Here is a 14,243-nt window from a genome sequence, read left to right as displayed (position 1 = left end):
CAATGCTGACATACTAAAACCTACGTAATTGGTCGATTCGTGAAAAATTACGAAATTTTCACGAGATTCCTAAAGCCTATGAAAATTTCATCATTGAATATTTTGCGAGCTGTTACAGTGAAAATAGGCCTTCTTAGGGCAATAAAATCGAGAACAGAATCCATTGCCCCACAAAACTCGATTATCCTCTTAGGGCAGGTTTGAGGAGTGAAATAAGAATTTTGTATTTTGTTTAAGAGTTTAAAATATTGTGTTTTAATATTATTATTATCTTGTGATTTGAAAAATATTAATTGAGATTTAAAAAAGTTAAATTTTTTATTATATTTTGTACGAGAATTTAAAAAATATGCAATAATGAGATGAAATGAAATGAGAATTTTATATCTCATCCCACCCCCCAAACCTGCCCTTAGTCTCTTATGAAACAATAATCAGACAGTCAAATAACTGCACCAAAGGATTCACGACAACACTTGAGATAGATTGCATCACATGAAATTAACACAATTTCCAAATTCTCTCGGCAACAGAACTGGAATGAACATGTTTAGCATGGCAACAGAACCATGAGCTCATGCCAGGTTTCTTGTACATCTGCACACAAATAGAGGACTGTAGTGAGGGTTTTAACATGTCCATTAACTGCTTTGAGGGTGACATATTGTCAACATTTCGACCATGCTTTGTGGCTTGCGTGATTTCAAACTGCCAACCTTAAGATGAACCTCCAGCTTTCTTCGAAATGGCAATCACATTGAAATTGTGTGAGTCAGGATTTTTTCGGATCATGTCCTGTATGACTTTAGCTGCATCCTGTTATGAATCAGAAACATATATTCTCAGAAACCACGAATTTAAAAACGTAAATAGGTTGCATATCCTTTTCTTTCTTTTTTTTCTTAAACTTAATTTTATATTTAAAAGTATGCTGGCATGTTCATAGGCTTATGAAGAATATAGAATAGAATTTCACATAAATATTTAAATGAATACATTATAGAACATAAAATAAATATTAATAAACTTAAACAAACATCATAATTCTTTTTAGATGAGAATCTTATTCTCATTTGAAGTTTATTTATTTTACACACACACACACACACACATATATAAATAGATATATCGTGGTCTATACATTCTAGTTGGAAAAATTTATATATAATGTAATGAGTTAGATCAAATAAAAATACGTTCAACCCAGGAATTTTCTTTTTTAGTTATTTGCAGTGGGTTTGTTTGAAGGAAAAGTAAACAAAAGGTTCCCTACTAGGTTGAAATGTCTTTTTGGAGTCCAATATAACACCCGGGCCTAGCGCCAAGCTTAATTTTTTTATTTTATTTTTTTATTATTTTGGGTTTAGTATGTGAAAAGCCCAATTTTGAAATAGACCAAAAAGCCCAAATCCATGAGATTTTTCTTTCTGACCCCACTTCATGCACGTCTCTCATTCCTGCTTTCTCTAGGGTTTTTTTTGTTTCCTATATATTCACAAGTTAACTTCACAGTTTACGCACATCCCTCATGCTTTTATCGTTCATCTTCAACCCTAGATTAAGTTGCCGCTACTACCCTCTTCAGCCACCCCGTTGCTGCTGTCTTCCCCGTTTGCCACCATGCATCGCATCTCGGCCACCCACGGAGACGACTACTTAACCATCACCGAGAGTCATGAACAAACCAAAACTACACTGTAGCCTCCCACGTAGTTGCGCTATAACACTCCGACCCCAAACGTGTGATTTTATTATTATTATTATTATTATTGTTGGTACTACTACTATTATTTTATTGTTATCTTTATTGTTATTATTTTATTAGATATGTTTTGAGGTTGTAATTTGTTTTGAATAGGATTTCTCAACTATACACCTCTTTTATTTTTTGTTTGGTTTCCTAGATTGGAATAGGTTCCTAGATTGAAACTAACTCCCAACTCCAAACTCAATCCAATCTCCTTATGATCCACGATACCCTTCTCCTTGCCTTTAAAACCCACCCCGAGACCTCTAGAAATAAACACTAGAAACCTTATACACATAGCCACCGTAGCAGCTTCCGCAAACCAAGAAGACCACTCTCACATCCAACCGAGACACCTACCTCACCGGAAACCACCACTGAGCACGCCGACAGTGAGCTTTCCCTCCTCCACTACGTGCATGACCCATAAGTCCTCTACATCTTTGCTTTCCTCCCCACCGAGAATAAAACAGCCCCTGCATTCTTCCCAGCCACCGTAAAACACATCAGGGAATGTTGCACAACCTCCCGGCGGTCACAGAGATCGCCGACCAGGCCAACCTCGTCGAGCCCACTCCTTTCTGGTAAGCCACTGCCATCTGCCACCCTCCCCTCCCTCTATTTCTATCGATCTTGACAGCTTCCCTCTCTAAGCTCTCTCTCTCTCTCTCTCAGTGTCGCACCACCATAGGGACCCGCCAGTTGCGTCGCCGGTCACTCCCAGCCACCCAGAGCCGCCGTCGCACTCAGCCCTCTCTAGGTGAGCATCGCACAACCTCCTCTCCCGTAAGCCTATTTTCTCTCTTTATTTCTTTGTTTCAATTTTCCCAAAATACCCTTTCTAATAGGCTTAGTTTTATTGGCTTGGGCTTAGTTGTAACTTGACTGGCTTTTAAATCTAGTGGGCTTGATTTATTTCAGAAACTATAGTACTACTAGGATAAGTGGGTTGATTTCATGTAGGCTTGAGGTTTAAGTTGGGCTGATTGTGTTTCCAGAAATTGTTTTAGTAATATTAAGTAGGTTGTTTTCTCTAATTGGGGCTGGGCTGATAGTTAAGTATGCCATGTTCTTAATTGAATAATTATGAGCCTGTAGACACAATTTTTATAAAATGTATTTAAAGGATTTTAAAGCATATTATGGAGCTTATTATTTTAGTTAAAATTTCATTATACGTATTTAATTACGTAGAGTATTACGACACGTTTTGCTAGGAAATTAGTAACAACTAGTACCTCCTATAGGTAACGCGTTACAAGTTGGAAATCAGGAAGCAGCACTAAGAGGTAAATAGTATTGATCATATAAATGCATGCGTACTGTGAATATTATTGTTATGTACGAAAATATAATGTGCTTATGATGGTTATCTACGTTACGCTAAGAGACAAGTCAAGGTTAGAATCCTTTCACGATCTTTGATGAAATATGAGATTATGGTTGAATGAATGAATGAATTTATTGTTTGATTGATTGAATGTTACTAATCATATGAAAGCCATGAGATGTTCATTTAGTAATTCAAGTCAAGTATGCCATGTAACAGAATAGCCAGATTATGCAAGTCATGTTCATGTTCATGTTCATGTAATACTTAGATTATGTATGCCATGTTCATGTAGTACTTAGATCATGTATGCCATGGAATGTCATAAAATGTTCAGATCATGATATGCTATGTCATGTTATGTTATACTATGTACAAGAATATGTCATGTTATGTCATGTCGTGTTATGTTATACCATGTACAAGAATATGCCATGTCATGTACAAGAATATGCCATGTTATGTCATGTCGTGTTATGTTATACCATGTAAAAGAATATGTCATGTTATGCTATGCTATGTACAAGAATGTGTCATATTATGCTATGCTATGTGCAAGAATATGCCATGTTAGAAATGTTCATGAAGCCTAATAAATTATCATGCATTAAGAAAGATAAGAAGTTTTACGATGCCACGAACCCAAGCGTGGTTAACCACAAGTTAAGTGAAACACGGACCCAAGCGTATTTCACTCCATGTTATGCAAGTTAGGTGAACCACGGACCCAAGCGTGTTTCACTCCATGTTATGCAAATTAGGTCCGTGTTTCACTCCATGTTAAGACAAGATAAACAAGTTATCACGCATTCACGTTACATGTTTGCCATGATTATGTACACTTCCACTCATGTTAACGATGAATATATATATGTTATGTGAATTTGTGACGATATATGTATGAATGTAAAGTCAGAAAGTCATGTTACGTATATGATTGTAAATCTATGAAACTGTATGTATGTTATGAAGAGTCTTCAGAATTTAAGTCCATATTAGGCAAAATTCTATTTTGCGGTGTGATATACTACTTACTGAGTATTCGACTCATTTTTGTTTGTCTTCTTGTTTTCTTCCATATTTAATTCCCACAGATAATTTTTTTTTTTTTTACCACTTTAGAGAGAGAAAATCCTCTCCATACACTTTTGTTCTCACACACTTTTTGCATCAATCTGTATCATGAAGGTTTCGTGTTAGATTGAAAACTTGAGTGTTGGTGGATTGGCTGGAGAGGAATATGTCTCCGATGAAAGCTGTAGACATTGAACTAAAATCTTTTGAGGTAGCTAGGGAGGGACGATGGTTGATTCTTACAGAAAGAGGGCGGAAGTTTGTGAAGAGTATGTGAATGGAGTTAGCCACAGCACAATGGTTTAGTAAAGTTCTGGAGGATGGTAGGACTGCAAGGAGGAAAGGGTATTATGCTAGCATAGGGAAGGAGATAGGGGCTTCACTGTGCAGAGATGCACAAATATTCAAGGAGCATTCATGGCGCTAGAAGAGCATCGAGGGGGTGGACATAGAAACTGCATCCTGGTTCCTGATGACAGAGAGGGAAGGGGATGGTGGAAGCTGGCGGAGTTGTTGAAGGAAGCAGCTAGTGGTGGGCAGACACCTTCAATGACAATGGCACTAAGGAAAACTTCTCAGTCGTACAAGGAGGCTCTTCAACAATAGAGGCCTTGGAACATATCACATCAGTTGCACAGGAGGGTGGCTAGTGGGGCTATCCGTGGTGCCATGTCTGTAAGGTCTCAAGGATGTGAGGAAGATGGCAGGAGAGTTGTTGGTCTTCAAAAGGAAATGGTGTTTGGGGTACTGTCTGACATGCAAAAACAGATGGGAGAGCTGCAAGATAAAATCAACTATTTGAAACGGTGCGTCGAGGATCAAGGGCGGCAACTGTGGGCTGGGTTTACTAAAGGAGCAGGACATGGGCTGCATGTAATGGACTCAAGAGATGGGCTCAAGGGCCAAACTAAGGGGAAGGAACCTGTAACCTTCCCTGGGGATAAGGCTGGTCTTTCAAATGGGCTAAGGCCTAGCAGATCGGTAAACAGACCCAGTGGGCTTCTTTGGAGGAGACGAGGGGTTTCCCTTCCACATGTAGCAGTGGGATGCATCGAGAGCAGCGGGGCTCAGCCAACGATGCCGGCGAAGGGTTTGCGGCCACCGGCGAAGGTAGTAGCATCGTCGGAGAGGGGATTTTCAAGCATCCCAGTGCAGCCCAATGTTTTGGGTTTGAAGGATCAGGCCGAAACTCTTGACCGGATGCAAGTTTTTGGGGTGAATCTCGTACAGAACTAGTCGACAGTCTGTTGCGAGGCTAGTGGTGGTCCGGCAGGGCCATCTTCGATGCCGGCAGTGGTAGAGGGGGTTTTCGAGCAGCCCAGTGCAGACGCCAAAAGCCTGGGTTTGTGTCAAACAAGGGTGGGAGTCAAACAGGGAGGGGCGTTACCTGGTGGGCTGATACAGACAACGCCGGCGAGCCCTGGGTTGTCGTTGCAATCATTGCCATCCTCGGGACAGGACCAGAATTGCATAATGATGGAAGAAAGACCTTACAATAGCCTTACTCGAGATGCACATGATTGGGAAGTGGTGGAGCTGACGGAGTTTCTTAATCTGCTGTATAATGCTGCTATTGCTGCCACAAATGAAGATGAGATGGAATGGAGACCCTCTAGGAAAGGGATTTTTTCTGTACGCTCCTTCTATGAAGCATCTACCATGCAACATCGACAGAATTTTCCTTGGAAGAACATTTGGAGAAGTAAAGCACCTGCAAAGGTTGCCTTCTTTGTCTGGACAGCAGCGTTAGGGAAGATTTTGACTATGGATAATCTTAGAAGACGTGGTTTTATTATCACAAACTGGTGCTGTATGTGTAGAAATAGTGGTAAATCGGTGGACCATCTACTCTTACATTGCGAGTTTGCAAGAAAAATTTGGAATTATTTCTTCAGTAGAATGGGAATAGCATGGGTAATGCCGAGAAGGGTGGTGGAACTTCTAGCAAGTTGGAGAGCGATTATTGGGACAACACAAATAGCAACTGTGTGGAAGATGGCTCCCTTATGTATTCTTTGGTGCATTTGGCGTGAAAGAAATGATAGACACTTTGAGGATCATGAATGCTCCTTGGAAGAATTTAGGAGTTTTATGTGGAAGACTATTTATGTGGGCCATTGCTTTAGAGTTGAATGGTCTCAGTTTCCATGACTTTCTTGTTACTGTTTTTAATTCCTAAAAGGGTGTATTCACATGTATACTTCTAGTGTACTTGGGCTATACCTATTTTTTTATAAATAAAATATCTTATTACTTATAAAAAAAAAAATCCCACAGATGGTGATTATGATGACGCAGAGCTGGATGGCTAGGAATAGATCTAGTACAAAGACTTAGGAAGGAATAAGTGATATTCACACAAGAATTATATTTCTTTTGTCATTCATAGGATTAGTTTATGTTCTTTTATTTCATGCTCAGTTTTCGAAACAATCATATTCAATTCAGTTTTAACATTTTAATGCTTTTCAATAAATAAGGTATCTCAGGATATGAATCTCTTTACCGGGCATTATGTTATGAATGTTAGTAACATCACTATCCTACGGGAACGGGGTGTTACATGCACCCTCATGGCCACCCCACAGCTCACAGCCTCCATTACGTCCAGCAGTCTCGCCACCTCGAAGCCAAGCCAACCTCATCGTTGCTCCTCCCTTATATCACCATCATGGCCAGCCCACACGAAACCATAAGTACCTTTGTTTTGGCTCTCAAAAACAGAGTATTTTGTCTCAAATACCCACTAACCACGCAGAAGACGCCAAAGGACAAGCCTCCACTGTTGGACGCTGCCCTGGGTGACCCCAGTCCGTAGCTCCCCATCGTACTCAGTGTGTAATTCCTCCCTCTCGCCATGGTCTCTCTCTCTCGCTCATCGCTTTCTCTCTCTTAGTGTGACGCTGCCAGGACAGCCACCATCCACCACAACCCAGCTCCGCCGCGACCTCCTTCCCTCACAGTGAGCTTCTGTCACACATCTTCCCTCTCCTATGAGTTTCAGAAATATATGGGTGTTTCTAAGTGCTACAGTTACGTGAAGTTAGAGGGTAGGGGAAGATTATAGATTTATGAGATTACTATTTTTCCCTTGAGCCAAGTAAGATTTGAATGTATATTTTAACTGGGTTTTGAATGGACCTTGTTTTTAGGTTGGGTTTGGTTTTATGTTCAACTTGTGTTTTGCAAAAGCTTTTGTAGCCCAGACTTGGTCTTTAATTGAAGTTGAGTTTTGAGATGGAGTCTTTTAGAATTAAGGGATATTTTAAGGTTATGGGAAGTTTTAAGTATTATAGAATTAAAATAAATATTTTTGAAGCTTAGGCTTAAATGGTTTAAATTGTGATTAATTAGAAATTTACGGATTTACGTGATTATTTTATAAATGACGATTTATAGTTGACTCGACATTTTTTTAGAAAAATTCTGAAAAGCTAAGAAGTCCAAGTAAGTGGGATTCCTCTGCTAGACTTTACATAAAAATAAAATGGGCTGAGGTTGATTTTTAGAAAATATGTATGTTTTGTTATGAAAAGCAATTTTAAAATGATCTTAGTTATTTGTTCTGCATTACTCATGAAATTCTGTACAAGAAAGTATTTTCTTTCATGACTAATGTAGACATGAGCTTATTTTTGACATTCTGTTTCTGAAATTTGCAAAAAGAGCGAATATGAAAATTTGTGCATAACTCGTATTTTTGTAATATGATTCTGTTATGTTCTGATTCTATTCAGAACTATGTTTTGATAAGATGTGGCATCTGAAAAACCGTTGGCATGACTATCTGGTTCTGTATCTGATTCTATTTCTGCTCCGTTTAGTTAGAGACCCTACCACAGGAGTCTTACATGGCTTCTATTTTGATATAATATGGCCCTGTCACGGGAAAGAATAATGGCACTCTGTTTCAGTTCTGATATGCATCTGCTTGGTTATCCGCAGATGTACAACCCTACTACGGGAGTTAAACATGGCCTCTGTTCTGATATGATGCTTTGATATGGTAAAGATGATTAATCATATATGTTATGCCAAAGTACTTTTGTAGATTCACATTTTGTTTCTACTCGGTTGATCGCTGGGATTTGTACAATCCTACCACGGGGGTTAAACATGGTATCTGTTCTGATATGATAAAATAAGATGTGATGTGATGTTTATTATGCCAAAGGGATTTTGATTATGAATATTTTTGAACTTTTGTTTTGATATTTTTTATAATATTTTGATTCTGCATTCTGAAAGAAAGTATTTTGTTATGTATTCTGAATTCTATAAATGCTCATATTTACACACTAGTATATGTTCTCTGCTTACTGAGTTGTTGATAACTCACCCATTATCTCCAAATATTTTTCAGATGATTTTGATGGTTCAGATGGAGAACAAGAGTATGAAATTTTAGCAAGGTGTGATGATCGTAGAGGAATAAGTGTCCGAGGGTACAAGTACTTATTTGAGTCATAGTTAGTAAATTGATTATTTTCAGATATTTTGATGTGTTGGGTTAAGGATATTTTTGAATATTTGGAGAGTTTCTAATTTATTTTATTGAGATTTTCTTTGTTATTTCGGTGAAGGATCATGGATATTTGGGTTGAGCAAATGAATTAATATTTTATTGAGTTTTTTGGATTTTATAGTTGTGGTATTGGAATTGATATTATGTGTTAAGAGCTAACTCTCCGGACCTCCAGGATCAGAACGTTACAAGCATGATACGAACTAGCTAAAGTTGGCAAGTAAGATGGGTTCACTTGAAAACTTGCATACATTGAATGCAAGAGTTTCTTGAATATCTTTGAAACTTTTGAGAAAACTTGTAAAGATGAGATTTTAAGGGATTTATTAAAAGTAGTATGATCCATTAAAAATATGTTTGGGTTGAAAAAGTTTTTTAAAGATGTTTTATAGGTTCTTGAAATAGTGGTGGGGTCCATTGAAATTTGTGAAAGTTGTTTCATCTTTTTTTAATGAAAATCGTGGTGGGAGTTTGATGAAAATGATTTTGGAGATAGTTTTGGCGAAAAGATGTTTAGATTGCGTTTTGACAATTTTTACAGCACAACAAAGAGAGAGAGAGAGAGAGAGAGAGAGAGAGAGAGAGAGAGAGAGAAAGAGAGATGATGATGATGAAAACACAGCCTTTTTTTCATAAGGTAAAGTATCACATAGCTAAAGTTGAATCAATGACTTGTTTTTCATCTCATTTAAAAACCGAACCGGCCATGTTTGGTTACCCAAAATTCTTCAAAGTTTTATTTTGGTTTTCAATAAATTTCAAAATTTCAAACCCAACATCTTCAAATCTAAAAAGAAAATACAATATTTCAAATTTTTATCTAATCATTACCCAAACACAAAGATCAAACCACTTTTACAAATACCCAAAAAAAAAAAAAATCTACTCTTAAAAAATTATATTCAAACATCTTTCCAACTCTATCTATCCACTTTCACAAAACCCCAATACAAAACTTATTTTCAAAAAACTTTTATTCAAGATTTTCTCTCATTTTCCAAAATCCAATAAATAATACATCTCAAAACATTCTCAAAATTTTTATAACCACATATTATTCTTTCAATCTTTTCTTGGCAACCAAATACACTTAAAAGGATTAAGTTTACGGAGCATAGTTAGTGGCTAACAATAACAATATTTACCTGCAACAAACTGCTAGGCGAGGATGGGCCATGAGATATTGGTCTAGATTTTCTTCCATCGAGCTCAAATAGTTCACCTACATCATTCATTTATAAAGAAACATAAGAAAATTAAAATAAAAATTTCAAAAGCATCTCTGGAAATCTGAAAGTACAAAGCATATTCAACCCCCCCCCCCCCAATTTTTCTGTCTTGAGAGAGAGAGAGAGAGTCATAAGAAAGTACCATCGACACATGCAAAGCAGATGAAATGAGCGTCCGCATTATCTGAAGCCTGTTAAAATCCTGGGTGAGTGGAGTAGCACAAACAATACGAACAAAGTATACATATATAGTGAATGAAGAGATGCCTATGTTTCTTTTTTTAACAGTTAGCAATTTCCTTGAGATCTAGGTTGGAAACCCTTGGAGCCCTTGTTTGAACAGTTTCCTCATATCTGGCATGCCTCGTCCAGCACACGACATACGCAGAGAGAAACCAAGCACTCCAATTCCTACCCTAGCATTCACCAGTTCTCAACTCCCAGCGCACCCTAAATTCCTGGGCATTGCTTTCCTAACTTGTTCCATGGGGCACCGAGCCTATCATGTCCTCATTATGGCAGCCAAAGAAAAGGACCGTGAAACATTTTAAGAATTAAAATGTTCTATCCACATCCATTCCATTCAGTCTAATATTAGTTCATTCTAATGTTCAATGTCTTAAGGATAACTTTGAATATCACAAATTATTCTCCAAAAAAAAATATCACAAATTATTCTCCAAAGCCTACTTTTCCAGATTACCAGTTGCTTTCTCATTTTCTGATACGTCTCAATCTACTTTCAATTCATAAGTCCATTATCCTAAAACCTAGCTCTTTAAATAATGCAAAATTTTATCAGGAAAAATGATTCCTTAATATTCTGACATGAAATCTTTAAACCCCTTCCAGCCAGGCCTTGGGGATCAACAAGGAAGAGAAAAAATGTAAAAACTGACCTCTGTTTCACCAGCAGTAGCAGCTACTGAATGCGCAACTTCCATTTCTGTGTCATTCTCTAGAAATGCTGCACGCTACACACGTTCACAGAAACATATAATAAAAATGACAATTAAAAGGAAATCAGTAAGGTTTATAATTAGATTCAAACAGGGAGAAGAGGGAGAGGGGGAGGGGGGGGGGGGGTGTGGAGGGAATAGAAACAAAACCTCCAATGGATCCATTGTTGCAGTGGTTTTAAGAAATCTATCCATGAATGATCCCTCGACTGAAATTAATGAGACAAAATAAGCAAATATGGAAAATTGGGGAAGTGATAAGAATTTTATTAAAAATATTAAGCAAGTACCAAAAGAAGGAAAAAGCATTTCGATTGCAACTCTTAGCTTTCACATAAGGATGTACTCAAGAAAAAAGGTGAGCATAAGCAGATGGGACTAGCAATAACTCTGCAGCAGGAGCCAGCGCCTAGCTGAAATTAACTCGCCACTTTTTTTTTTTTCCTCTAGTTTTCTTTCATTTGTTTCTTTTATTTTGGACAATGGGAAGGTTGCTTGCTCTTTCTGCTTGTTTTCCCCATTTATTTCATCTCAATTATTATTGGATCAAGAGACTTTCTCAAACTGTATGACCATAACATTTCATGCCTATATTTCAACTGGAGAGCCTTTTTGTTTTACACCGAAAGGATTTTACAGTTATTTTCTCGGGAAAAGCAGCAGTGTGAGAAGCTAAGAAAATGACCATTAGAAAGAGAGGGAAAAGAAAAGGTAAGAAAGGAACCATGGTCATTTCTTGAAAATTAAATGTGATGAACTTACGAAGCTTAATCTCGGATGTGATGTTCCCAACAGCATGAAGAAGTCCAATTGTTCCACAAGCATTACCCACAGTTTGTTTCATAAAATACGCTTTACTGCTAGTTTCCTGCAGCCAGAATTGTTTAAATGTCCTAAGACAAAAATGAAATTTCAAAATTATAATAGGCCACAAACTATGAATGGGGAATTCAACAATACAGTCTTCTAACAAGTTAATGTCATTCATGGATGATGACAATCTTTCATCAGTTCCAATTGGTCTACCCAAGAGTAAAAACACACGACTAGGTAGGGCTGTACAAAAACCAACCACATTCGCGTCACGAACTGGCCGAAATCGGTAGAGAACCGGTTGGCCGGTGGTAGAAAAATTATGAAAACCGACGTCGGCTAGTTTGGTCCCGGTTCGAACCTGGTTCAAACCGCCGTATCAGCCGATTATATATATATATATTATATTATACGTATATAAAACGACGCCGTTTCACATAAGTGAGTGAAATGGCATCAACCAAGGTTTAATAAGCCCACCCCTCCCCTCCCTCTTCTTCTTCTTCCCGATTCTTCTTCTTTCTCTCCTTTCTCACACAGTCACACGCAGCCCCAACGCCCTTTGCTCTCCTCCTCCTTCACAACGCCACTGACAGGTAACCAAAGAACCGACCGGAATCAAGCCAACACCAAGACTGCCGGTTTGCTCCCCTAATCGGCCGGTTCTAAACCTTTGAGAAATCTGTCGCTGCGGCTTCAGGTTTGGACCAAAACCGCGCCAATGACATCGGTTTTCACCATTATGTACAAATTGTGATAATAAAAATGTTTTAAAAAAGGCCTGAAATTGCCAATAATTTACAAGCTACAGAATTGATAGGGAGAAATTTAACTAAAATATAACAAGATCTTATGAGACCAGGAAAATCATGTTCAGCAATGCAAACATTCTATGGATAGCATATGATCATAAACTCATCGCCTCTCACCTTCTTTTCATTTGCCTGCAGAAGTCTCTCTTCTTCACTCTGAGGAAAATTGGAACTCTCAGCAAATAAGCAGACAAATACATCCTCAGTAAATTGTTAAGAGAAACACCTGTGATGTTATAGGATAAAGAAACAGAACTGCAAGTACAGGCTTTGGAACCATTTCCAAGAGTTCTGGATCCAAGCCATAAACATCAAAGCACTCTGCCTCATCCTCTGGAAGACCAAGACCCCAAAGGAACTGCAAAATGAAAAAAAAAAATGAAAGAGTACAACCTGAAAAGCCTTTACATAAACTCGAGCAAAGCTTTACATAATTAAGTGAGCCTTGTGAATTTTGTTTTTGATAAGTAAGAAATTTATTAAAAAATGTAATTAGGCATAGCCCAAATACACAGGAAGTGTACAAGAGAGAGACAAGTGAGCCACGTGAATTAAGACTTGTGAATTAAGACGCATTCTTCCCAAGAGGGACAATGGCAAAAGCCATGACGGCCACCATTACAGAAAATCAATTAACTAACGGTGCAATGGAGCTTGTGGAAGCAACAGTAAAAATGGCGGCCATTTAGATTGATAAAGCATCATGTTGTCTTTAATCGTGAAAATAGCCTTACGTCATTTTTTTTATACATCTAAAATTGCAATTAAATTTTCTAAAAAGCTTTCTAAAATAGACCAACGTTTAATGACCAGAGATAACAAAGAAGGAAAAAAAGTAGGGAATTTAGCGTCGAGAGCAAACTCAAACCCCAGTTTTCTGCAAATCAGAACCACTCTAGATGGTTATCGAAAGAAAAATGGAAAAAAGTAACATGTATACAGCTACCATTTTTCAACAGAAATATGCAAATCTAACTTCCAATATAGTAACTCATCAGTTCAACCGAATTTCTTCTCCAGTTTCTTTTACTTTCAATTTTCCGTTGTTTCAGTTTGATTTACTCTTCCTTTTAATGCTCTAATTTCCCAAAAAAAAAATTTACAAATTTCTCTCATAAATAGCCCTTAATGCTTAATCCACAGACAAGATGAAACAATATATTCACTTCATTTTTCCAAACCAAATTTTCAGAACAACCCCCGAAGTCTCCTTTCGGATCCAGGAACGTCTAGCAAATAAAAAAATAAAAAATTGCAGATCTTAGGCTACGGGTTGAGTGCGTAAATGGTTCAATACTTCTTTCTTATTCTGTCCCAACTTTGTTCTTTGTATCCAAACAGAGCCCAACAAGAAAAACAAAAAAAAATTAACAAAAATACCTGGTTCATAACATCAGGGTTAGCTTCAAGAGGAAGCCACCTCTTAGATGAAGGAATATCGAGTAAAGCAGCCATTTTTTTTTCTTGCTTTTTCTTCCTTCTGATACTGCCGAGGGGTTCTAGATTTGGGAGAGTAAACGTTTGTTTCTTGGATTTTATATATATATATAGGTTTTGGGATGAGATGCGACTATTTCGGACCGGACCATAATGCAACTCTGAGATTGAGACGTTTGGATTCGTAAGTCATCTCAGCTCATCTCAATTCATCTCATCTCAACTCATCTCATTACTATTCAGTAACTTTAACTCACAAATCTCACTACTATTCACAACTCATCTCATTACTATTCACAATCCATCTCAACTCATAT

The 14,243-nt window shown here is 37.7% G+C and overlaps 1 protein-coding gene across 3 annotated transcripts; it reads right to left on the bottom strand.

Annotated features, from left to right (window-relative positions):
• Positions 1–423: 423 nt before the first annotated feature.
• Positions 424–14,014, bottom strand: LOC108987068 (ubiquitin carboxyl-terminal hydrolase 3-like). Of its 3 annotated transcripts, XM_018959937.2 has the most exons (10): positions 13,870–14,014; positions 12,716–12,847; positions 12,607–12,645; positions 11,627–11,732; positions 11,015–11,073; positions 10,805–10,879; positions 10,048–10,096; positions 9,822–9,898; positions 717–816; positions 425–597 (listed from the first exon to the last, which is right to left on the bottom strand). In XM_018959937.2, the coding sequence occupies exons 1-9, from the start codon at positions 13,942–13,944 to the stop codon at positions 718–720; spliced, it is 711 nt and encodes a 236-aa protein (XP_018815482.1). In that variant the 5' UTR covers positions 13,945–14,014; the 3' UTR covers positions 425–597; position 717. The 3 variants fall into 3 exon arrangements, with proteins under 3 accessions (XP_018815466.1, XP_018815491.1, XP_018815482.1); XM_018959921.2 differs by having other exon boundaries at positions 424–816; positions 13,870–14,013; XM_018959946.2 differs by having other exon boundaries at positions 424–816; positions 12,746–12,847; positions 13,870–14,013.
• Positions 14,015–14,243: the final 229 nt, after the last annotated feature.

This window comes from Juglans regia, chromosome 15, assembly GCF_001411555.2.
Source record: "Juglans regia cultivar Chandler chromosome 15, Walnut 2.0, whole genome shotgun sequence".
NCBI classification, from domain to species: Eukaryota; Viridiplantae; Streptophyta; class Magnoliopsida; order Fagales; family Juglandaceae; genus Juglans; species Juglans regia.
Note: the sequence above shows the minus strand (reverse complement) of the source record. Positions and strands in the feature narration are given on the sequence as shown.